We start from the raw sequence: 25,492 nt of genomic DNA, 5'->3' as shown, positions 1-25,492 counted from the left end.
CTCTATCATCATTGATGTTTCTATTTCTCTCTCCCTCTGCCTTCTTCTCTGAAATAAATAAAAATATATTTTTTAAAAATGCTCAGCAACACTAATCATCAAAGAGATGCAAATTAAAACTATTATGAGTTATCACCTCACACCTGCCAGAATGGCTATCATCAATAAATCAACAAAAAACAAAACAGTGCTGGCGATGATGTAGAGAAAAGAATGTACTGCTTGTGGAAATGCAGACTGGTGCAGCCACTGTGGAAAACAGTATGAAATTTACCCAAAAGATTAAAAATGGAACTGCCATTTGACCCACTGATGCCACTTCTAGGAGTATATCCAGAGAAAACAGAAACCCCAATCAAAAAGAATCTATGCTCCCCTATGTTCATGGCAGCATTATTTACAAAAGGTAAGATGTGGAAACAGCCCAAGTCCCCATGAGTAGATGAGTTAGAATAAAATCTGTGCTACATTTACACAATGGAATACAATGCAGCTATAGAAAAGATGGATTTCTTACCATTTGAAACATCATGGATGGACCTAGAAATTATTATTATGAGTTAAATAAGCCAGTCAAATCATTTGGTCTTACTTATAAGTGAAATCTCATGAACATAATAAAGTTACAAACAAAATAGGTCCAGAGGCATGGAAGCATGGATATATCTCAGAGGGGAGAGGGGAGAGACAGGAAGAGATTAACCAAACAACTTATATACCTACTAGTGGCCTGGTGCACAAAATTCATGCACATGAAAAGGGAATTAATGAGAGGAAATATTTTTATATTGCTATTTGCACTTTCTCTATAATAGAAGTGTCAGAGATGAAAGAAAATTAGTAAAATGTATATGAAAATCTCCATCCTGTCAGAGTCTGGGGCATTCTATGGGACCCAGAGTCAAGTCCCCACCTACCCGCACACAACTTGAAATCGAGCAAGACCCAGACCCAGCCAGCTCCACCCCCATCAAGCCCCACCAGGCAGGGGATTCAGCCTCAGGTCCCCTGTCAAGCCCCACTGGGTGGGGGGCACAGCCTCAGGTCCTTCATCCAGCCCTGCTGGGTGGGGGGCATGGCCTCAGATCCCCCAGCCCCAGTGCCAAGGTGGGGGGCATGGCCTCAGGTCCCCTGGCCCCGACGCCAGGGTGGGGGCCATGAAGTCAGGTCCCCTGGCCCCGGCTTGAGGACATGAAGACATGAGGGCATGATGACCATTTGCATATTAGCTCTTTATTATATAGGATATGCATAACCAATAGACATAGACAATAGTGTGGGAAAGGCTTGGGGTGGGGCTGGGGCTGGGAGGAGGCAGCTATAGTGGGGAGGAAATTTGTGGACATTTGTAATACTATCAACAATATAATAAAATTAAATTTTAAAAATATATTTAAATTGTACCATGTATGAAATAGAAATCAACCACAAAAGGAAATATGGAAAATTTACAAAAAAAATTTTAAATTAAATATATTGGGAGGACATTGGTTGACATGGTCATATAGGTTTCAGGTGTGTTTCTATGTGACAAGATCTATATATTAAAAAATTTTGAAAATAAAAAAATACTTTTTAATAACCACTAGATCAAAGAAAAAATAAAATGATAAAACATTTTTCAATAACCCAAAACAAAACAAAATGGAAACATGACTTACCCAAACATATTGGGTGCTGCACAAGCAGTTATGAGGTTTATACTGATGAATGTATATGTTATGAAATATAAAAAAACTGAAATAAATAACCTAATGTAATACATCAAATAACTTAAAAAAAATTAAGCCCATATTTAGCCAACTAAAGAAAATAATAAAGATCAGAATGGAAATAAATGAGAGACCATACAAAACAATAGCAAAGATGAATAAAACAAGGAAGATATTTTCAAAAAGATAAGCACATTTAGTAAAACATTACCTAGACTAGTTGTAAAGAAAACCAAAGGAGGAAGATCTCATGGAGACAAACAAACAACAGGGTGGTGATTGCGGGGGAGGAGGGTTAAGGGATAGTGGGAGTGGAATAAGATATAGGGAGGATAAATGGTGAAGGAAAAAATATTGTAAGGAAAAAATTAGAGACATACAAACATCCCTTTAAAGTAATAAATTATTAATATTTTACTCTTGAAATCACTATTAAATATAATAAAATAGAGAAGACAAAATGGAGATAAAAGAGGAGATATTACAACTGATATTACAGAAATATACATAGGATCATAGGCACTACTATAAATAATTATATGCAAAAATAGATAGCATAAGAAATAGATACATTTTTAGAAACATACAATCTACAAAGCTAAACCAGGAAGAAATGGAAAACCTGAACAGGCCAATAAATAGTAGAGATATATTTAGTAATCAAAACCTCCTGCAAACAGAAACCCCAGGACCAGATGGATTCACAGGCAAATTCTACCAAACATTTAAATAACAATTAGCATCAATCCTTTTCAAATTATTCAAAAAATTAAAGAGAAGGAAACACCTACATTTATTCTGAGGCCAGCATCAGTCTGATGCCCAAACCAGATATGTATGGGACAAGAAATGGATACTATGAACCATGTCGTTACAGCTGCTGTGCATACATTGATGGAGTGTAATTTTTTTTTTTTTTATTTCTTGGCAGCTGACTAAAAACTATAGTCTAAATAAAAGCTTTATCATTATCTCTTTAAATAAACAATTGTGTTTACTACTGTCGTTTGTTTTTTCCCACAACCTCTAAGATCATAACATGGTCTGCTTGCTCTGAAGATTTGATATGGTAAGGCTGGGTTTCCTGTGAAAGGGCTTAGTTCAAAATAATTACACATAAAGCAAGATTCAGGATACTAAGTCATAGCCTGCATTCATTGTAAGAAATCTGTAGCAAAGAAAACCTGCAGTGAATTGTACCTTTGAGAGATGTTGTGTGTGTGTGTGTGTGTGTGTGCTAAACACATTGCTGAAATCCTTTTATACAATTAGCATTAAATTATATTGAAATAAATTTCACAGAAAATAAAAAATGGAAACACTTAAAGAAAAATGGAATGTAATTAAAGAAACAAAATGTGTGTATGAAGAAAGCACACATTTTCTTTAAGCCATAAAAGTCACAGAAAATGAAAGTGTACTTTAATGGACAGAACTAAGATGGCGGCATAGGTAAACACCGGGAAATTGTCGCCTCACACAACAATTGAAAATTACCGCAAAGGACTGAGCAAACATCATCCAGAACAACAGGAAGGCTGGCTGAGTGTAAATTCTACAACTAGAAGGAAAGAAAAGCACGCTGAGAGCCAGAGGCGCTGCGGAGGTGAAGTGCAGAGGTACTGCGGCTCGCGCGCACGAGGAAAGGGGGTGGCACCTGAGGACGCGGCTGTCTTTTTGAATCACAAGCTCCCGACTGCTCTGAACTCCGGTTCCGGGAAGTCTCTGGGGACCCAGGACTCATACGGGGAGAAGCTGGTCTGTCTGGCAGCGGGCGAACTTGAAGGTGGCTTTCCCTCAGAGGTGCTTGCAGCAATTAGCGGGTCACTGAGACCCGCGACTCCGGGCGGAGAATCAGCCATAGCTCCTTGATCCGCCCTTTGATTCCCTGAGACCCCGCCCCACCCAGGCTGCGGCAGAGGCTTTTGCATGTGAATGTACCTAACTGCAGCCGAGCCTGGCAGACCCGGAACTTCCAAGAGAAGGCCCAAGACCCCGCAGCGGCTTGCATTGCTTCACAGCTGAGCCTCTTCGTGGCTCCTGCTGTGTGGTCTCAGGCAGAGGCTGAATTGGCACCTCCTTAGATCCAGGAGCCACTGTACCCAGTGGTCAGAGGGGGACCATCCAGACTGCAACTCCTCAGATCCATAAGGGACACACTCAGGGAGCAGACTCAGTGAGCACCAAAGCCCTACTGAAGCAAGTCTTGCCCCAGAAGGGTGTCTTCAGCACAGAAGTTCTCCCACTTAAGACACAGCTGATTCTCACAGCCAATTGGCCTGGAGGTCAATTCCTCCCAGTGATTCTACAACAACCAAGGCACCAAGAGTGCACCAAGAGTGTCCACCCCAGGTAACTGGGGAGGCTGAGCTACTGGGCCCTACAGGACACCTGGCGCGCAGGGCCACTCTATCAACACAGGGAAGCTGCCAAAATGCGGAGACAAAGAAACAGGTCACAAATGGCAGAAATGGAGGAAAGCAAACGATTGGATATAGAGTTCAAGGCCACGTTTATAAGGTTTTTCAAGAATTTTATGGAAACCGCCGATAAATTTAATGAATCCCTCAATAAGTATAGTGAGACCATGGAGGACATGAAAAAGGACCAACTAGAAATTAAGCATACACTGACTGAAATAAAGAATAATTTACAGAGATCCAGCAGCAGACAAGAGGATCCCAAGAATCAAGTCAAAGATTTGAAATACAAAGAAACAAAAAATACCCAACCGAAAAAGAAAAAAGAAAAGAGATTCCAAAAATATGAAGATAGTGTAAGGAACCTCTGGGACAACTTCAAGCGTACCAACATCAGAATTATAGGGGTACCAGAAGGAGAGAGAGGGCAAGATATTGAAAACCTTTTTGAAGAAATAATGACAGAAAACTTCCCCTACCTGGTGAAAGAAATGGACTTACAAGTCCAGGAAGCGCAGAGAACCCCAAACAAAAGGAATCCAAACAGGACCACACCAAGACACATCATAATTAAAATGCCAAGAGCAAAAGATAAAGAGAGAATCTTAAAAGCAGCAAGAGAAAGACAGTCAGTTACCTACAAGGGAGTACCCATACGACTGTCAGCTGATTTCTCAACAGAAACCATGCAGGCCAGAAGAGAGTGGCAAGAAATATTCAAAGTGATGAATAGCAAGAACCTGCAACCAAGAGTACTTTATCCAGCAAAGCTATCATTCAGAATAGAAGGTCAGATAAAGAGCTTCACGGATAAGAAAAAGCTAAAGGAGTTCATCACCACCAAACCAGCATTATATGAAATGCTGAAAGGTATTCTTTAAGAAGAGGAAGAAGAAAAAGGAACTCTTACCATTTGCCACAGCATGGATGGAACTGGAGAGCGGATAAATACCACATGATCTCACTCATTTGTGGAATATAATGAACAACATAAGCTGATGAACAAGGACTGATCCAGAGATGGAGAGGCATTGATTGGACTGTCGGGACTTGGAGGGAAGGTAGGGGAGGGTGGGGGTAAGGGGGAAAGATCAACCAAAGGACTTATATGCAAGCATATAGGCCTAATCAATGGACATGGACAACGGGGGGGTGAGGGCATGAGCGGGGGGGGGGGGGGGGGGGTAGAGGGTAACGTGGGGACAAGGACACATATGTAATATCTTAATCAATAAAAAATATTAAAAAAAAGTACAAAAAAAAAAAGAAAGTGTACTTTAATGGTTATAACCATAAAGTATGTCTTTTTCTCTCTGGCTTACTTCAGTTAGCATAATACCCTCTAGATCAGGGGTGGGCAACCTTTTTGTGAGTGCGTGCCAAAACCAGCAAAATCTCTGACTCAAAATCTTCTGCGTGCCAACCCTAATTTTTTGAGAACATCTTACGCCTACTTGATATCTCTTAAGGTGTATGTATGTGAAGAACCTTGAAGAAATAATAAAATTCATTCGAGCGACAAAAACACAGTATGTGATGATGAAAAATACATTTATTTTTTAATGTATACATGTACACTGATAGTCCGACAGAAAACTTTATGACTCAGTTTGATATTATCAGTAGGACTTTTGCTGCGGCATCACTGATGACAGAGATTTTACATCAGGTTTATATTTCGTGACCTTCAGAGATATGCACAAGCTACTACTTTCATCCGTCAGGCTACTCCTATTATGAGACTTAACAAAATTCATCACTGAGAACAAAGATTCACAAGCGTATGTGGATGAAACCATGGAGAGTAACGCTGTTGCAAAGTTTTTTAAACAAAAAATTTTCTGGAATGGCATTCCAAGTCCTTAATAGTTCGTTTTCGACACTACTGAAATTGCTCTTCCCCTCTCTTGTCAATCCATGTCTATGGTCTTTAAGATAACTTGTTATGTAAAATTATTTATTTATCTAAGATGCACCTACACTGAATTTATCTGAAAAATAAAAAAGTCTATATTAAGAAAAAAATTGTAAATGGAAGACTATAAGAGAGGGTTTCGCGTGCCAGCAAAAGTTACTGGCTTGCCATATTTGGCACGTGTGCCAGGGGTTGCCCAGCCCTGCTCTAGATCCATCCAGGTTGTGCTGTCACATATAAGTAGGGGGAAGGTGAAGGAGGGGGAAAAGGAGGCATATGTAATACTCTTTGTAATACTTTAAGCAATAAACCAAAATTAAAAAAAATACAACAAAACAAATGGACAAACAAAAGAAAACAAAAACAGACTCATAGAATTAGAGATCAAAGAGATGGTTACCACAGGCGAAGGGGTGAAACAAGAAGGTGAATATAGTCAATGATATTTGATCAGTATTATTTAGGTGATCACATTGTAAGGTCTAAAAATATTGACTCACTACATTGTACATGAGGAATTAATATAACAAATATAATATTGTATTGAGGAGGAATATAGTGGGCAACCTGGGAGGGGGGAAAGGTTAGCAATCTGAATCTGTGCCAGTGGCCGGTGTCCTAGTGCACATTTTTATTAGCCTATAATTAACTCACTGCTCCTTTCTTAGGCAATAGTCTGTTTTCCTAGGTTCTCCCAGTTTGCAGGGGCTTTGGGTTGGGAAGCAGCTTGGCCAGAGGGGGGAGGGGTGTTGGCGCCACCCAGGCCAGGCATTTAGACGCAGTCTAACGTCCCCATTCTAACTGACTCAGGAGGGGTTATGAAAGCCCACCACAAAAGCCCAGAAGTAAGGAAACAAAGAATTTAGAAATATATATAAGGAGTAATCTCATTGTATAAGTTGTTCAGGCTTTGGATCTTTGAATCTCCTGAGCCAGCAGCGCTGCTTTAAATAAAGTGTTTTTTCCTGAATCTCCAGTACTCGTGTATTTTCCAGTAGCATGGTAAATTCTGCAACAGTATAACAACACTGCTTAAATAAAAACATTTTTATTTTTTTACATTATTTTATTTTTTTCTTTATTTTTTAACATTATTGTTTTTTTTTCTTAATTAAATCTTTATTGTTCAGATTATTACATTTGTTCCTCTTTTTTCCCCCCATAACTCCCCTCCTCCCAGTTCCCCCCCCCACCACCACCCTCCACCCTCATTCCCCACCCACTGTCCTCATCCATAGGTGCATGATTTTTGTCCAGTCTCTTCCCGCATCTCCCACACCCCTTTCCCCCCCAAGAATAGTCAGTCCATTCCCTTTCTATGTCTCTGATTCTATTATGATCACCAGATTATTTATTCACTTGATTCTTAGATTAACTTGTTGATAGATGCATGTTTGTTGTTCATAATTTGTATCTTTACCTTTTTCTTCTTCTTCCTCTTCTTAAAGGATACCTTTCAGCATTTCATATAATACTGGTTTGGTGGTGATGAACTCCTTTAGCTTTTCCTTATCTGTGAAGCTCTTTATCTGACCTTCAGTTCTGAATGATAGCTTTGCTGGATAAAGTAATCTCGGTTGCAGGTTCTTGCTATTCATCACTTTGAATATTTCTTGTCATTCCCTTCTGGCCTGCAAAGTTTCTGTTGAGAAATCAGCTGACAGTCGTATGGGTACTCCCTTGTAGGTAACTGACTGTCTTTCTCTTGCTGCTCTTAAGAGTCTCTCTTTGTCTTTTGCTCTTGGCATTTTAATTATGATGTGTCTTGGTGTGGTCCTGTTTGGATTCCTTTTGTTTGGGGTTCTCCATGCTTCCTGGACTTGTAAGTCTATTTCTTTCACCAGGTAGGGGAAGTTTTCTGTCATTATTTCTTCAAATAGGTTTTCAATATCTTGCTCTCTCTCATCTTCTGGCACCCCTATAATTCTGATGTTGGTACGTTTGAAGCTGTTCCAGAGGCTCCTTACACTATCTTCGTATTTTCGGATTCTTTTTTCATTTTGCTTTTCCGGTTGGGTGTTTTTAGCTTCTTCACATTTCAAATCTTTGCCTTGATTCTTGCGGTCCTCTGGTCTGCTGTTGGGAGTCTGTATAATATTCGTTATTTCAGTCTGTGTATGTTTAATTTCTAGTTGGTTCTTTATTATAACATCGAGGGTCTCATTAGATTTGTTGAGGATCTCATTAAGTTTATCAGCGGCTTCTAGACAGTTCTTGAGAGACCTTAAAAGTGTGGTTCTTAACTGAATATCCTCTATTGACAGGTTTGTCCTGTTTCTTTGTCTCCGCATTTTTTTATGCTTTCTTGGTGCACCCCCTAGTAGTCTTTGTGTGCAGTCCTCCTATAGTTAAGCCTTGATTGTTGTAGTTAATACTAGGGGGATTTGACCTCCAGGCCAGCTGGCTGTGAGAATCAGCTGTGTCTGCAGTGGGAAAACTTTTGTCCTCTAGGGAGGTGCTAATCTAGCCTTTGCCTGAGGCTATCTGGCAAATGGCTAGGCACAGGGCTTGGGCAGGGCGGGTGGGTCGCTTGGGCTCAGGATCAACAGGGTGGGCCGGAGAGAGCAGTTATGGCGGCTCTCAGTTCCGTCCCTAGGGGCTCTGCCTCACAGAGTCCCAGCAACTGCTGCAAACCTTGGAGAGAAAGCTGCCTTCGAGTTCCGACAGAAGCCAGACAGTCCCGCTTCTCCCGTTTGAGTCTGGGTCCCTAGAGACTCGCCCAGATCTGGAGCTCAGAATCTGAGACTCCCTCCCGATTGAAAGCACCAACCGTGCCCTCCGCCGCCAGCCCGCTCCGTGCGCACTCCGTACCTGAGTATTTCACTTCAGCACTGCGCCTCCTCTGAGTCTGGGTATGATATTCTCTTTCCTCCTAGTTGTAGAATTTCCACTCAGCCAGCCTTCCTGTGGTTCTGGATGATGTCTGTTCCGTCTTTTAGGTGTGTTTTGATTTGGTTGTTCAAGGCAGCAATCTCTGGCGTTAACCTATGCCGCCATCTTGGTTCTCCAACCTCTTTAATTTTTCAACATTATTGTTGAAAGTATCATATATGTCCTCTTTTTTTTCCCCATTGACCCCTTCTAGGCCACACCCACTCTGTGACACAGGTCTTTAGAACACTATTGTCTGTGTCTATGGGTTATGCATATATGCATACAAGTTCTTTGGTTGATCTCTTCCCAACCACCCACCTACCCACGCCTTCCCTCTGGGATACCATAGTCTATTCCATGCTGCTGTGTCTCTGGATATATTTTGTCCATAAGTTTATTTTGTTCACTAGATTGCACATTTGAGTGAGATCATCTGATAGTGATCTTTCTCTGATTGGCATATTTTTAGTAACAGGTTTATAGGGCTGCCATGCCTATGAACTTGTCAGGTTTAGTATGCCCCCCCACTTTTTTTAATCCACACTTATAAAAATAATATACTGAGTTATTTTTCTTACTAAAATTTTTGTAACAGAGATAACAAACTTATTTGACCTCTAATAAGTTTAGGTAGAATAAAAATGTTATATTTAATGATGTTTAAACTTGAAATTCTTTTGTACTAGTTTCTATTACATTTATGAGAATTTCATTTATGTAAATGTTTAGTTTTCTTTAAGGGAGTTAAATAGAACTCTTTTACAAATTAATTTTGACAATATTCTCCAGACGTAAAAAAACAAATAATCACATTTGAACATACAGATAGACACAAGCACCACATACCTTCAATTTTTAAAATCACTGCTATGAATAGGTATCACAGTAAAAATTCACTAATTATAGAAAAATTGGATCTCAGTTATTTTTCTAGTAGATGCCAGTAGTCCCACTTCTGGGAATATATCCCAAGAAACCAGAAACACCAATCAGAAAGGACATATGCACCCCTATGTTCATAGCAGCACAATTTATAAGAGCTAAGATTTGGAAACAGCATAAGTGCCCATCAGCAGATGAGTGCATTAAAGAACTGGTACATCTACACAATTGAATACTATGCTGTTATAAAAAAAGAAGGAACTTTTACCATTTGCAACAGCATGGATGGACCTGGAGAGCATTATGCTAATCGAAATAAGCCAGTTGGATAAATATAAATATCACATTATCTCACTCATATGTGGGATATAATGAACAACATAAATTGATGAACAAAAATAGATCCAGAGACAAGGAAACACTGAACAGACCATCCAACCTCAGAGAGAAGACGGGGTGGAGGGTGGGTGGTGGTGGGGTTTGGGAGTAAGAGATCAACCAAAGGACTTGTATGCATGCATATTAGCAAAAGCAATGGATACAGACACTGGGGTGATGGGGGCTTGTCTTCGGGGGTGGTAGTGGCGGGGGGGAGGTCAATCCAGGGAAAAAGGAGACATGTAATACTTTAAACAATTAAAAAAAGTTATCTGCTCAGTGACTAAAGCTTTTATTAATATTTGTTGAGGAGTAACATGATCTTTCATTTGTCTGTTTCAAATGAATTTCCCCTTACCTCCCTGAAGTTTACATTTCAAAAAGATTGCCTAAATAAGAGTTTCTGAAGAAGACCTTTTACATCTAAAAGGGAAAAATTGCTATTTTCTTCTAAAGGATTTAGTCTCATAAAGCCATAATTTATAGGCCTTTGAGATGAACAAGGAAGGTTTTGGTATTGGTAAAAGAATTGATAGGTTTTGAATTATTTCTGGCCATGTAAAGAATAAATTTGTAAAAGAAGGGGAGCAGCTTTTAATTCCTCAAAGAATTTTGTTGTGGCCTAAATGATATTAAAGGACTGATATAGTTTTTATTTCCTACGGGTACATTTAGCTTAGGGGAGAAAGCCTAAAAATTCTCATCAGGTTATTTTGTTTGTTTGTTTTGTTTTTCCTAAACCATGTTTATGACTTGTTCTTCCCCTTTGAGCATGTGACTTTTTTTAGAAAAACCTCTTTATTGTTGAAAGTATTATATATGTCCCCTTTTCCCCCCATTACCCTCTCCTAGCCCACCCCCATCTCATCACGTTTTGAACTAAGCTAGAGTTACAAATTTAGTAAGATTATTACTAGTGGAAGTGAGGAGGAAACTGGTCTTGCAAGGCATGTCAGGCCAGAAAAACTGTGAACAATGCACTGCCCTGGGGCGGGGAGGTCTTATTGCTGGCCCCAGGACAGATCATCGGATATGGCCTGGGGACCCCCAACACCTGGGGGCCTTCCTGTAAGCCCACAAAAGAGGGCAGAACCATATCTGCAAGACAAAGACCCCAGAAGGTTATAAAAAGTGAAGCCCTCTGCATGTTACTCACTCTGATTTGGAAATTATTCCCAGAGTCCACTAGTGTTAGTAAACGGGGCCCCTCCCTTTCTCTAGGAAGCGTCCACTAGTGTTAATAAATGGGGTCCCTCCCTTTCTCTAGGAAGTATGCTTGGTATTTCTTTGGTCTTCTGCAACAGAAGTGGGGTATCCCTTTCCCCACTGAGAGCTGGGAGTGGGTTCTTATGTTGTAAGCAGCAGGAATGGCACCAGGTGTCTGACCCTGTGGGGTCAGACCAAACCTGGGTTTGACAACCTTAGTACTTGGGTTCTGGCTAGGAAAGAATTCAGAGCCAAGACACAAATTTTAAGAGAATATTTATTTGTGTGGACAAAAAAGGGGCCACATGCTAACCTGACTAACTCAAAGAAGGCCTTCGTAGCAGCCTTGCAAACTCAAGAGACCTAAAGAAACAACAAAGGATGGTCTGAAATGAAAACCTTTCATTAAAAAGCAGTTTATAGTGGGTAGTCTTCTCCTAGGCCAGTATCTCCCCTGACAAAGATCAACTTCGATATTTACTGAGCCTATGATCTTTTTGCATTTAAGATAACATAACTGTGGAATGTCAGGGTAACATATAACTTCCCTTTTTCCAAACCCCTCAGGCACAATAAATGGCACCAGGGCAGAGACCACAAATTCCCTGATTATTATTGTTATTCTGTTAATTGTTGACTGTTAATTATCCTATACCCACCTATGTAAAAGAAGCATGTATCTATCATTCTACTTTTTATTCAATCTGTTAATATAAAAACATTCAAACCTGTAAAGAATTTTTGTGTTTATTTGAGCCAAACTGTCAACAATTGCCGGGAAGCAGAATCTCAATGGATTGGGACAATGCTCCAGAGAATGGCAGTTTTCCACCTATTTTTATACGTTATATCAAAGGAGGAGACGTATGTGGGTTACATGAAATCCATTGGTGATAGATTAGGGAGGTGGGAGAAAGCAAAGTGGGGGAAACCTCTGGAATTGGATAAAAAGTAAAATGTTAGACACACACTTATTTTACTTAGGTGGGTACAGGATAGTTAATAGTCAAAAAATTAACATGATAACAATAACAATGAAGGAATTTATGGTCTCTGTCTGTCCTGGTGCCCAGGTGCATTTGGTTGTGCCCTGAGGGGTCCAGAAAAAGGGAAGTTAAAAGTTACCCTGACATTTCAATGATATGTTATTGTAGATGAAAAAAGACAATAAGCTCAGTTAAGGTAAAGATTGACCTTGTCAGGGAAGATACCAGTCTAGGAGGTGACTACCCACCATAAATTCTTTTAGTTAGTTTAATTTCAGACCATCCTTTGTGGTTATTTTAGGTCTTTGAGATTGCCATGCAGGCCTTCCCTGAGCTTGTCAGGTTAGCATGTGGCCCCTTTCGTCCAAAATCCCATAGGTTTCCCGCACTTTGCTTTCTCCCATCTCCCTAATCTATCACCAATGGATTTCATGTAATCCACTTACATCTCCATCTTTGATGATAATTTATAAAAATAGGTGAAAAGCAACCATTCTCTGGAGCAGTGGTTCTCAACCTTGGCTGCACATTAGAATCACCTGGGAATCTTTTTAAAATCCTGATTTCTGGGCCTCATCCTCTGGAAATTCTGTTTCTTTGTTATGGGGTGGGGCCACAACATTAGTAACAAAGAAACACTTTCCGGAGGATGAGGCCCAGAAATCAGGATTTTAAAAAGATTCCCAGGTGATTCTAATGTGCAGCCAAGGTTGAGAACCACTGCTCTAGATGAACCTCCTAGCAGTAAGATTGCCAAGATTTTTTATTTTCAGCCTTGGCAAATAAGAGGCACTATGCAAAACTGAAAGGCAGAAAACCTTTGCCATTATTGCAAAAAACCAGAGCACTGGAAAAGGGATTGCCATAAGTTTAAGCATTTCTGATGCCTTTAGTCTTCTAACCAGCCTTCTAATCAGATTTTTCGAGGTCATCCTAATTCCCAGTGATGATGCTCCAAAAAACTATTGGTACTTTTTCCAATCCTTTCTTTTAATTGGTTGTGAGAAACTTCTCTTCTAATTTGTAAGGAAACTATTTATATTCCTACTAGAGGCCTGGTGCATGAAATTCATGCACTTGAGGGGGGGGCGGGGCCCTCAGCCCAGCCTGCACCCTCTCACAGTTTGGGAGCCCTCAGGGGATGTTCAACTGACAGCAGGGAGCAGGCCTAAGCTGTCAGTCAGACATCCTTAGCGCTACTGTGGAGGTGGGAGAGGCTCTTGCCACTGCTGCTGCGCTGGCCAGCCATGAGCCCGGCTTCTGGCTGAGTGGCGCTCCCCCTGTGGAAGTGCACTGACCACCAGGGGGCAGCTCCTGAATTGAGCATCTGCCCCCTGGTGGCCAGTGTACATAATAGCGACCGGTCATTCCACTATTCAGTCCATTTGCATATTAGCCTTTTATTATATAGGACTGACACTTGGTGCTCAATCCTACTGGTATAAAACAGCCCCTATTTTGGAGTTATAAGACAGTTCAAATTTGGAGATTTCAAATCAACCTTAACAGGTTCATATCTCTGAACCTATTCTTTTTGCTTAGGCCCCTTAGGGGATAAACATTGTTTTCTCCTTAGTTCTTCTGCCCCTACCTATTCATTAGATTGAGACTTCCTAGAGAAGTATCATGCTAGAAAATAATGTTAGAGTTTGATGGTATCTGTCAGAATTGCCAATAAGATAAATTAAATAGCCTTTCAACAACATTCATTTGTTCCATTTTTGAAAGAACAGTAGCTTAATCTGAGAGCACTGATCAATTGTCCCTACTGGACCAAATGTCATTTTCTCTATGGGCAAAATCTTCAACCAATGTTGGCCGAATTCACAGTGCACCTCCTATTATGTTTCAAATTGTTCCTTCAAAACCTGTTCCCCAAATTAATCGATATCCTATAAGAAGAGAAGCAGGCCCTTTAATATATAAATCCCATAATAGATTACATAACTCAAGGCCTTATTATTCCTTGCACTAGTGACTGTAACATTCCTATTTTACCTGTGAGAAAGCCAAAGGATGAGGGTAGAGGTTTGTCCAGAGCTTTGAGCAATAAACCACATTGTAATCCCCTGATACTCTTTTGTTCCTAACCTTCATATGCTCTTAGCATCTATCCCAACTGGAAGTAAATTCTTTATGGTAATTGATTTATGTAGTGCATTCTTTATTATCCCAGTTGATGAAGCTAGCCAGTCAGTACCTTTTTGCCTTCACTTGGGAGGGAAAACAATTTACCTGGACAGTAATGCTTCAGGGTTTTACTGAAAGCACTCAATTCTGAATATTTATTTGGATGATACAATTTTCCCAAAAGGTTCCACCTTATTGCAATACTTGAATCATTTACTTCTTTGCTCTTCTTCTCAGTTTCCTCACAGGAAGATACCATCCATCTATTAGACCTCTTGTCCTTAAAGCAACATAGGGTCTCTAAAGAAAATTAAAATTTGCCCAAACTCAGGTTTGATATTTGGTACATCTGATATCAAAACAAGGACTAAACCTGGATCCAGACAGGCTTTGGGGTGTCCTAAGTTTCTCAAGACCAAAAACTGTCAATTGTGAGGTTTTCTTGGGTTAGTTGGCTATTGCCAAAATTGGATCCCATATCCTCTGTTATGGCAAAACTCCTATGTGTCTAACTAAATAATGACAGTGCTGATCCAATTTTATGGGAAGAACAGGATGACATAGCCTTTAAGCCTTAAAGGAGAGAGTTTAATAAACCCACCTGCTCTTAGACATCCTATCAGATTCCCTTTTTTTCCTTTTTGTACATGAAAAGAAAGGGAATGCCTTTGGGGTGCTCACTCAAAAACATGGGAGTCACCATAGTCCCCAAGGATACTATAATCAGCAACTGGGCCCTGTGGCTTAGAGATACATCCTTGCCTTAGAGCCATTGCTGCTACAGCTTTCTTGGTTAAGGCCACAGAGAAAAATTGTTATGGAATCCCCTCTAATTATTTTTGTACCTCATGAAGAAGTTCTCTTGAATTTACATCGCACCCAGCAGCTTTCCATTAGTTACCTTATTTCCTGTGAAATCTTCTTGTTGAATAGTTCATATATAACTCTTTCATGTAATCTTAATTCAGCTATTCTTCTCCCTTCTGAAATTGATGAAGCATCTCATAACTGCTTGGCATTGATAAGTCACCTCATGACTCCTTGTAAGGATTCTTAGCAGACTTCTCTAAGTAAAGCTTATTTCTGGAGGTTTATAGGTGGCTCATATAAAAATTTAAAATGGTAAGTACTGCGTTGGTTATGCTATTATAATCCATTTTGAAGTCATCAAGGCAGCACTTTTGCCTTTAGCCATTTCAGCACAACAGGCTGAATTATATGCCCTAACTCAAGCTTGCAGTTTAGCAAAGGGCAAAACTGTCACAAAAAAAGAAAGAAAATAAAGGAAAAAAGAGAGAACTTATGGACATGGACAACAGTGTAGTAATGGGGGGGGGTGATGGGAGCTAAAAGAAGGCATAGAGGGGATAAATGGTGATGGGCAAAAATAAATTTAATAAATTTAAACTATCAACATGTATACTGACAGTAGATGTGCCTTCGGAGTAGTTCATGACTTTGGAATGTTATGGAAGCCATGTGGTTTCCTTACCTTCAATAGAGATAAAATTAATAATGATTTATATGTTCAGGAATTATTTTATACTATACTTTTTCCTGATTATTTAGCTATTATTAGGACTTTCTAAACTTGACTCCCAGAAAGCTAAGAGAAATCACTTTGCTGATATTTCTGCTAAGAATGCTACCCATAAAGGCATCAGCAGCTGTCAAACCTCTATCTTGACTTGAAGAGACATTTCCCCAGTTGCTAAATTAGAAAAACTGGCCAACAATTGTCTTCTGAAAAAGATTAGAAATACAACAATTGCAAGTTTTATAAAAAGACAAAGCTCTGTTTTGGACCAAATAATAACCCAGTCCTACCAGAAACTCTAAAATGTCCACTCCTTACACGCATTAATGCATCAGTCCACTGATAATATTGATTCATGAGTCAATATTGGTGGAGAGATATTAACAAGGCTGAAAAAGTGCCTACTGTAAGTGCCCCACCTCTCCAAAGTACAACCCAAAGAAGCCTGTTCACACTGCCTCTGGACATTTTAAATTGCCTAATGGACCATGTGAAGTTTGTCAAATAGGTTTTATGCAGCTTCCCTTGTTTTATGAGTATGTGTTTTAGCCATGATATGTATGTTTTCTCACTGGATTAAAGCTTTCCCTTATAGTCAAGCTGATGACTCTACAGTGGCTAAAGTCCTATTAGAAAAGATTATTCCTACTTGGGGAACTCTTTTGAAACTCTACAGTGACCGAGTAACCCATTTTACCAGTCAAGTGCTACAAGTCTGCTATTTGTCCAGTTCTACAACATTTTTCACTGTGCTTAAAAATCCTGAATCTTCAAGTTTAGTTTAATGTACTAATGGCATATTACGATTCATATCTGTGTCATTCTTAGGAATTGTCCCTGGTTTAAGATGTCTTGCACAAGATTATGTCCCTTAACCAGGCATAGCCTTTATCCAATGACTTTTTATGCCAGGGTACAAAGGCCCAGGATTCTTGCCTCAATTCAGAACAACTATGAAAACCCATCCTAGCCCTGAAACTCCCTGTGGAATTGGTGGAGGCCTTTGTTGCTCCTGCATTGCAGTTCAATTTCTCTTTCTGTTCAATCAGCTTTTTTAACTGCCCCTCCCACAACACAGCCAAAGGGTGATCCTGAAATATCCTCCAATAAACTTCCTGCATGTAAAAACAAAATAAACAGATGCAAATGGCAAAATTTGTAGAAACTCCTCCAATTCCTCGCCAAAAGCATTGCCCTTATTCCTTTCAAATCTCAAATCTCCCTCTTTTGGGAATCATAAGCTTTTACTTTTGTAGATAATTACAAGATACCCCATTTGTTTGGCTGCTGCTTCTTTAGACCAACAGTTGGTAAAAGGAGACATATTTCAATATTGTAAAGGCCTCATTGTTTCTAATGAAAATAATCATGGTGTTGTAGAGCAATCTTTTTATAGCACACCAACAAAAAATTCAAATGCATATACATTTTAGATACACAGTAATGTTTTCTAGTTCCTGCTCTCCCAATAGTCCCCAAGTCCAGATTATTTTATGTTGTTTCCTGATGATATTGTGTTATTAAGATACATACAGTAAGAGAGAGGTTCAGTCCTGGCCTAGAATCGGGAGATAGAAGTGAAAATCTAGACAAAATGCCTGCTCTCTAGGACCATATATCCTAATGGGGGGAAGTAGAGAGCCACTCTTACAGCATAGCCCTTAGGCCTTATATTCTCTCATAGTGATTCAGAAATATCCAATAATTTTTTAGTGTTGACTGAAGAATAACATCCAGAAAAAGAAAATTAACATCAACTGGGTGTTTTGTCACCAAAAAGGATTTATTTGGGAAAAAGAAAGCCATTGCAACCCAATGTATGCAGGCATGGCAAGTGAAATATATACTCCAGCCTCTGTGCCAAGATGGAGGAGTATTTTTATAAAGGAAAAGGAAGGAGAAGTTAGAACCATATGGCTTTATTATAAACATAGAATTCTTCCTGGGCAAAGTTCTTGTGATTATGTAGAGTGGGAGTACTTCCATAAGCCCTAGTTCTACCCATAGGCCCTGCCCTCCCAACTTGCCCTGGGTGGGTAGCGCAGTTGGTTAGAATGTCCTCCTGATACCCCAATGTTGCGGGTTTGATCCTTAATCAGGGCATATACAAGAATCAGCCAATGAATGCATAAGTAAGTGGAACAACAACTTGATGGTTTTCTCTCTCCCTTCCTCTTTCTCTCTCCAAAATAAATTAATAAATAAATAATAAAAGAGATGAACTATACAGCATATAGTTTGTTGCATAGTACATATGCACCACTCTAACCCTTTAATGATATTTATCACATTCTTTTTACCTTGTTTTGTAGACTTTTATACCTACCTTATATCTTTGTTACTGGTCTGAAGGCTACCTGAAGGATAAAAAAACAAAATGTGTTGAGAAAGAATGATTTTTGTTTTGTCCATCCTCATGTACTAAACTCTTAAAATAATGCTAGGTTAGGGCCAGGATCCCTTTGGGTTTCAGGATGTTGGATAACCCCAATATTATCATGGGGAAATATAAGACCTAGTTCTGGTCTTGCGAACAGGGGTGAGTGGTGAATAACTGCTTTGCTACAGCCAGGATACCATCTGCATGAGAGCAGAAATTTTGTCTTTTTTAGCCAATTGCCAGTGCTGTGGCTAGGGCCTAATCTCCCTGAGTGTCAGGAGTGGTAAAAGTACCTAAAACAGCAATTTGTATTCTAAAGTCTGTGTTATTTTGTAATCAATTTCCCAATCTGATAAAATGATGATCCCTACAACAAAAATCAAAATAACTTCCATATGTTTTAAAGTTTACTATGCATTTTGAAATTTTTAAAAAACACAAAAATCATACTATTATTGATTATATTTGCAGTAAATATATAAAACAGACAAGATTTGCACCAAATTCATGATAGTGTCTCCCCCTACAGAGGAAGGAAACATTATGGTATTAGAAAAGAAATTTATTATTTGTAATGCTCTAACTTTTTAAAAATATAAATCTGTATCTAAAACAAAAATGCAAAAATGTTGACATTTGTTAATTTTAGATGAAGGTAAACAAATGTTTGTTATATATTTTGTACTTTTCATATTGTTTTAATTTTTAAAAATAAAAAACACAAAGAAGTTAAAATACCATTATAGCTTATGACTTTATTATAATGTTTTCAGAATTGAATATATCTAGGACATATGCATATGCAACACACAAGTACATAAAACATCTAAATAACACAATTGAGAAGCATGATAATAGATAAAACTTTAACTTTGTATTTCACAGAGAATATACATTCTGTTTTAATAGGAGGCTTAAATAAACTAATTACCATTGAAGAATTAAGAAAGCTGATTAAGGATCTACCATCAAAAGTGTCACTGGGCTTAGATTATTTTACAACTTAGTACTAGCTAATTTTTAAAGAACAAATAATTCTAATGCTATTTAAAATATTCCAGACAACAGGAAAATATTGAAAATTCATCAACTAATTTTCTAAGCTAGCACAATTTTAATTAAAAAACTTGATAAAGACAGTGCAAAAAGGAAAAAAAAACAAAATTTCACTTTGAAATGAAAATGCAATAATTCTAAATAAAACATTGGTAAATAAAATTCAGCAATATATCATATGATTATTCCACTATGCATGACCAAGTAGGATTTATTCCAGAAATACAAGTTTGGTTCAACATCAAATTCCTATCACTCTAATTCAATATGTTAACAATTTAAAGGGAAGAGTCCTAAAATTTTATCAATAGATGCTGAAAAGACATTTGATAAAATTCATGAGACATTTTTAATAATAATGCTTTAAATAACAAGAATAGAAGCAACTCCCTAAACACGTTAGTAGTTAATGACTATTTACCAATAACCAAAAGCAAATGTCATATTAACAGGGAATACTAAAGAAAATTCCATAAAAATTAAGAACCAGATGGGCAAGTCTGCCATGGTCATTATTCAACACTGTTTTAGAGAATCCAGCAAATGTAATAATAATCAATATAAACATTAGAAAAATAAAATTTCCTTATTTGCAGGTGAAATAATTATATCTAGAATGTCAAAAATATTCTATTTAAAAAACCCAGTGTAATTTACAAGATTTAGTAAGCTGATTAAAAAAATAAAAATAAAAAAAGATATATAGTTTGTCTATATTGGCAAAAATAACAAGTTATAAATGAGCAGGAGAAAATTACCCATTCAGAATGTCAAAATGTGACAAAAACTGTAAAAATATTTAGAAATAAATTTAATCTGCTATGATGGACCTAGATGAAGAACATTACAAAATCAAAACCAAATGATTTTAATGATGTACCCAAACTCTTGAATGTTAAAGATTAATATTATTAACATAACCCTCTAAATATATAAAAATGTAATACAATTCTAAGATATTCATTTTTTTAAATGTGGAAAGAATGCCTTTAATTTTCATATAAAAGAATGAATGGCTAAGACAAGTTATATAAAAGAAGAAGAAAAAAAACTAATGAGCGGTAACTTGCTTTACCAGAGTCCAAAATTCAGGTTAAGCCACTATAGTTAAAATAATGTGACCTGGGTCAGAAATTGGAAAATGTATTTTTAAAATAAATGTGATAGTACCATCAGTTACCCAATGTAAACAACATGTATAGTTGGCCATCTATTTTATACCATATGCAAAAGAATTTCCAGTTGGATCAAACAGTGAAACCTTAACTATTTAGAAAAAAAAAAAATGCAGGTGTATATTTGTATGACTTGGGGTTGGGACATTCATCTGAAAAAAGACAGCAAACCAAAAAAAAACACACACACACACAAAAAAACAAAAAAACCCCAAAAAACTAAAAAGGAGAAAGTAGTTTATCTAAAACTTTTTTAAAACCTGAAAAGTAAAAGATACCATCAATAAAGTTAAGATTAATGATAGGATAGAAAAATCATAACACATATGGGCTACAAATGATTAATATGCACCATATAGTAAATATAGTAAGAATTCTCACAAATTTATAAGGAAAAGATTAAAGATTCAATAGATAAATGAACATAGGATAAATACCGGCAAATCACAAAAGAGAAAAGTCCAAAAAGTGAAACAAACAACTCCCCCTAAAAACAAACCAACAAACAGAAAACCTCATTGAGTTTGCCAATTAAAGAAACAATAAAACAAATTTTTGCCTTTCAAATTTGTAAAAATTAAAGAGTGCTGGAGAGGATGCTGGAAAATAAGAACTTTCATTTTAGATGGTACTTTTGCAGTACCTTTTAAAATTAAATATAAGCCTACCTAGCAATCCCATTTCTAGGAATCAACCCTATAGAAATAAAAGCACTAGTATGTATTGAGCGGCTAATAAATATGTACTGTGTATGCAGTTGTTGGAGGCAGGAGAGAGAGAGGAGAGAGAAGAGAGAGAGAGGAGAGAGAAAGAGAGAGAGAGAGAGAGAGAGAGAGAGAGAGAGAGAGAGAGAGAGAGAGAGAGAGAGAATGGGTGATTTATTTAACAAATGTGCTGGCACAATCAGGTATCCAATGTGAACAAAATGTATAGTTAAATCTCTATCATATACCATATACAAAAATAAATTCCTGAGTGAGAGGGAAATGGATGATGTATTTAATAAATGTAATGGCATGATCAGGTATCCAATGTGAACAAAATGTATAATTGAACCTTTATATAAAAAAAGTAAATTCCAGAGGGAAAGGTGGGGAGGGAAAGAAGGATAGATAAATGGAGGGAGATGGAGAATATCTGCAGCTACTGGTCAGAAGGGATTAAGAAAAGCAATGACAAAGAAATGATGTGGCTTGTCATTTTTTCAGAAACAACTGCAACAAACTTTTTGTAAAAGGATTGGAAAAAATGTAGGGCATGCATTATGTTCTTACCACTTGTTATCTGAGGAGAAGAAAGAAGGAAGGTAAGGGAAAAGAGGGGAAGGATATGGTGAGGGGTTACACCATTAATTTTTCTTTAGTTTTTCATTGTTCCAATGGTAATGAACACTTTTCAATTTTCTATGAGCACCCACTTTAAATTTTTCAATTACAGAACAAGGCAATATCATAGGTACCAAAGTACACTTGGGCAAAACTGTGGAACTAGTCAATGTATAAGATTTAGAGGCACAGTAAGTAATAAGTAATAATAAATTTCTGACTCTCTGACACCAAAACTGTTCTCAAAAGTACAATTACAATAACACGACATATTTTACATTTAATAGTTCCACAAATTTTGCAAAACACACACAATGAATTTAAGGGGTTTTCACCAAACCATAGACATAAATGTGAATATCATCATCAAACTTAATGAAGTAGACAGATGGCTTGGCCACCACTTGATGGATGAAAATGCCGGTTCTCTTGGACCCATCATCTTTGGCATGCTCCACCTGCTTGCCCACGAGGCTGTCAATCACTTCTCCAGGCTCCCGCTCAGCTGTAGGGAAATAGTAGTTGGAATCTGGAATGATGCGCAGGTCACCATCTTTGTAGTCATCCAGCAGCGTGTACATATAAAGTACCGGATCTTTCTCGTAGGTGATGTAAAACCAAGTGTCCATCACGGGGGCTCGTGCCAGGACCATGCCTTTCCATTCATCTTTCTTGCCGTGTTCCCCCTCAAAAACATGCTCCACTGCCTTGCCAATCAGGGAATCTGCGAGGCGCGAATCAATGCGAGGAGTTGGCACTCTCTCAGGAAGGATCTCGAGTGCTAAAACTCTCTTATCTCGGTGCAGTTCTAGCCCATACACACTATCTTTGCCGTCATATTTGATGATGTAGAGAGTGGGCTTCACAGAAACCTGCTCGAGCACTGTCCCCTTCCATTGCTCCACCGGCTCGTTGCCTTCCTTCCAGCCGTGTTGAATGCGGCAGCCTACGATGTTCCTCCGAGTGAGGAAAGTGGGCTTGCGCCGCTGCTTCCTGTGGGTGTGCCTTTTCTTCATCAGGTACGCGGACACACCATCTACACCCATTGGAGGCACGGTTGGGGGTGACATGGTTCGGGGTTTACGGAGGCTTGGCAAAGCTGCCACTTGTCCGATTAAGCTGAGAAAAAGCCAACACTATCCAATACGAGATCTTATTTCGTGATCTCTGACTCTCCCTTCACTAAGCACCAGGATCTCACCAGCGCTCGGTAGAAACGCTCTAACTCTAACCTTGGGTGCTGGGACGGCGTGGGCCTCTGGATAGTGTTCTCTCCCGCCCGGGAGGGGTGTCTGCAGCAGTGGCGGTTGCTGCAGGAGATGGCGCGCTGGCTGTGCTGCCCGCGCCTAGCTCCCGCCCAGACTCCCAGCCCCAAGTCCCGAAATGACCACTTAGCTGTTATCGAAGGTGCTGCAGCTTTGACACGGCGATGCGGAAGGAGACCGTTGGAAAAGCGGGCAGGGATGAGAGGGATGGCTGCAACGGCAAAGGCGCCGGCGGCGACGGGTCTCTGACGGGTCCCAGCGGCCTTGACTTCGCAGCGCAGCGCTGCGCTGCTCGGCCTAGCTCGGCGCCAGGGCTTTTGCCGCTTAGGAACTGGACCCCTCCGAGCCCGCCAGCGCCTCGGCCCCGCCCCCCGCCATTCCCCCTTCCGCTCCGCACGCAGCCTGAGGGGCCGCAGCGGGGCGGGTCAAGGCGCGCAACCGCTCAGTCCACTGAGTTTCAGGCGCTGGCTCCTTCCTTTCCTCACATGCCCCACGACTGCTTCCCTCAAACCGGAGCCAGACTGGCCGGCTCCCCTCCTCCCTTTCTTTGGCCTCCTGTTGCAGGCCTGCCTCCTCCACAGCAGCACCATCTGCTTTCTATCTTCCAGGAATTCCTCACAAAGACTTTACTTAAAATAATAATAATAACATTCAACGCACAGAGTTTGTACATGTGATTTTCTTTCAGTTAAGGGATATGAGACTGGAGAAGGAAAAGCCTGTGTACAGTCCACCATCTTGTGACAAATTCTCCTTTATATTTTCTATCTGATCATTGGGTAACGCTTTTTCAATAATCTTTTTCTTTTTTTCTGAATGTAAAAGAAATGCACTGACATTGTGGAGCTTTTCCACAAATCAGTAAAAGACAGAACTATCCCCAATATCCTTAATCTTACCATCTAGATATACACAAAATGTTGCTATACTTTCTCTTTCATTAATAAATCGATGCAGATTTTATTACCTTATAGCTTTTATTTTTCATTTATATCATGAACATTTTCACAGGTTATTAAATACTCTGAAAATGTGACTTTTTAATGGTTCCGTAATGTTCATTTGTATGGATGGTCCATTAATGGTCTATGAAAATACAGATAATTAAATTAGTTTACATTCACATATGGATTAGTTGAGCTAGCATAAGCCATATTTTCAAAGAATATTTAGTGACATGGAGGTCTTCATATGGGCTAAGAGTGATGTGTGAAAAAGAATATTGAATATTGAATAAAAATTGTAGCCCCAATTTTGTAGAGTTAAAAAAGAAAGGGTTTTTGTCATAAATATTTGTTGTTTTTCTGACTATAAATATAATGCATTCTCATATGGAAAATCTGAAAGATAGCAAAGTGTCCATAATTTCCCTATCTCAAGTCACAGAGTAGTTATGAGGATTAAAAGGGAATGTCTGTAAAACTTTTAGTCCTATATCAGTGATGGCGAACCTATGACACGTGTGTCAGAGGTGACACGCGAACTCATTTTTTTTGGTTGATTTTTCTTTGTTAAATGGCATTTAAATATATAAAATAAATATCAAAAATATAAGTCTTTGTTTTACTATGGTTGCAAATATCAAAAAATATCTATATGTGACACAGCACCAGAGTTAAGTTAGGGTTTTTCAAAATGCTGACAAGCCGAGCTCAAAAGGTTCGCCATCATTGTCCTACTTTATAAGATGTCAATAAAAACCAGGAAAGTCTAGGCCCCTCATTCTCATTCCTCCACCCTTCACTGGTGAGAAGAGAAGGCAGCATATCATCATGTGTAAAAAAGTCCATTAATTCATAGAGAATTGTAGAAAAGCAGGGGAGAGAGCTGCAAGGCAACAATATTGGCTGTCTCCACATTTTACTACCTTTCAAGACAGGGAGAGAAAAACTTAACATCTGATAGCTAATTGGGCAGAATATGTGTTGATTCCTCAATTCCCCATGTTTCCCAGTCCAAGGACTTTAAAGGTGAGATAACTCTTCAATATTATAATGCAATAAATTAATTTCACGGAAACAAGAAAACATGCATATTAAAAGGTCTTTCCAAACTCTAGAATGGCATAGTGGTGTGTACATAGTCACACATATATATGGCCTAAACACTGAAAGTCAGAAGGTATTTGTAAATGTCATGTCATTATATTTCACAAATAATTCTCCAGGTAATCCCCCAGACCAAAATGTGCCAAGCTCTTTTTGTTTAGAAGAACAGTTGACAGGTTAGAGGCCACCCGTAGGGCACACAA

General features: G+C 38.8%; 1 protein-coding gene across 1 annotated transcript; it reads right to left on the bottom strand.

Annotated features, from left to right (window-relative positions):
• Positions 1 to 19,155: 19,155 nt before the first annotated feature.
• On the bottom strand, positions 19,156 to 23,543 carry SPIN4 (spindlin family member 4). Its single transcript, XM_036306066.1, has one exon. It carries the CDS (start codon positions 23,044 to 23,046, stop codon positions 22,297 to 22,299), a length of 750 nt encoding a protein of 249 aa, XP_036161959.1. The 5' UTR covers positions 23,047 to 23,543; the 3' UTR covers positions 19,156 to 22,296.
• Between the last annotated feature and the right edge of the window lie 1,949 nt (positions 23,544 to 25,492).

This window comes from Myotis myotis, unplaced genomic scaffold (assembly GCF_014108235.1).
Source record: "Myotis myotis isolate mMyoMyo1 unplaced genomic scaffold, mMyoMyo1.p scaffold_m19_p_4, whole genome shotgun sequence".
Lineage (NCBI taxonomy): Eukaryota > Metazoa > Chordata > Mammalia > Chiroptera > Vespertilionidae > Myotis > Myotis myotis.
This window is presented reverse-complemented; position numbering and strand designations above follow the sequence as displayed.

Bases quoted from the DNA above. Each gene is read 5' to 3' on its own strand.
- SPIN4 (XM_036306066.1), bottom strand. From the start codon at position 23,046: ATGTCACCCCCAACCGTGCCTCCAATGGGTGTAGATGGTGTGTCCGCG.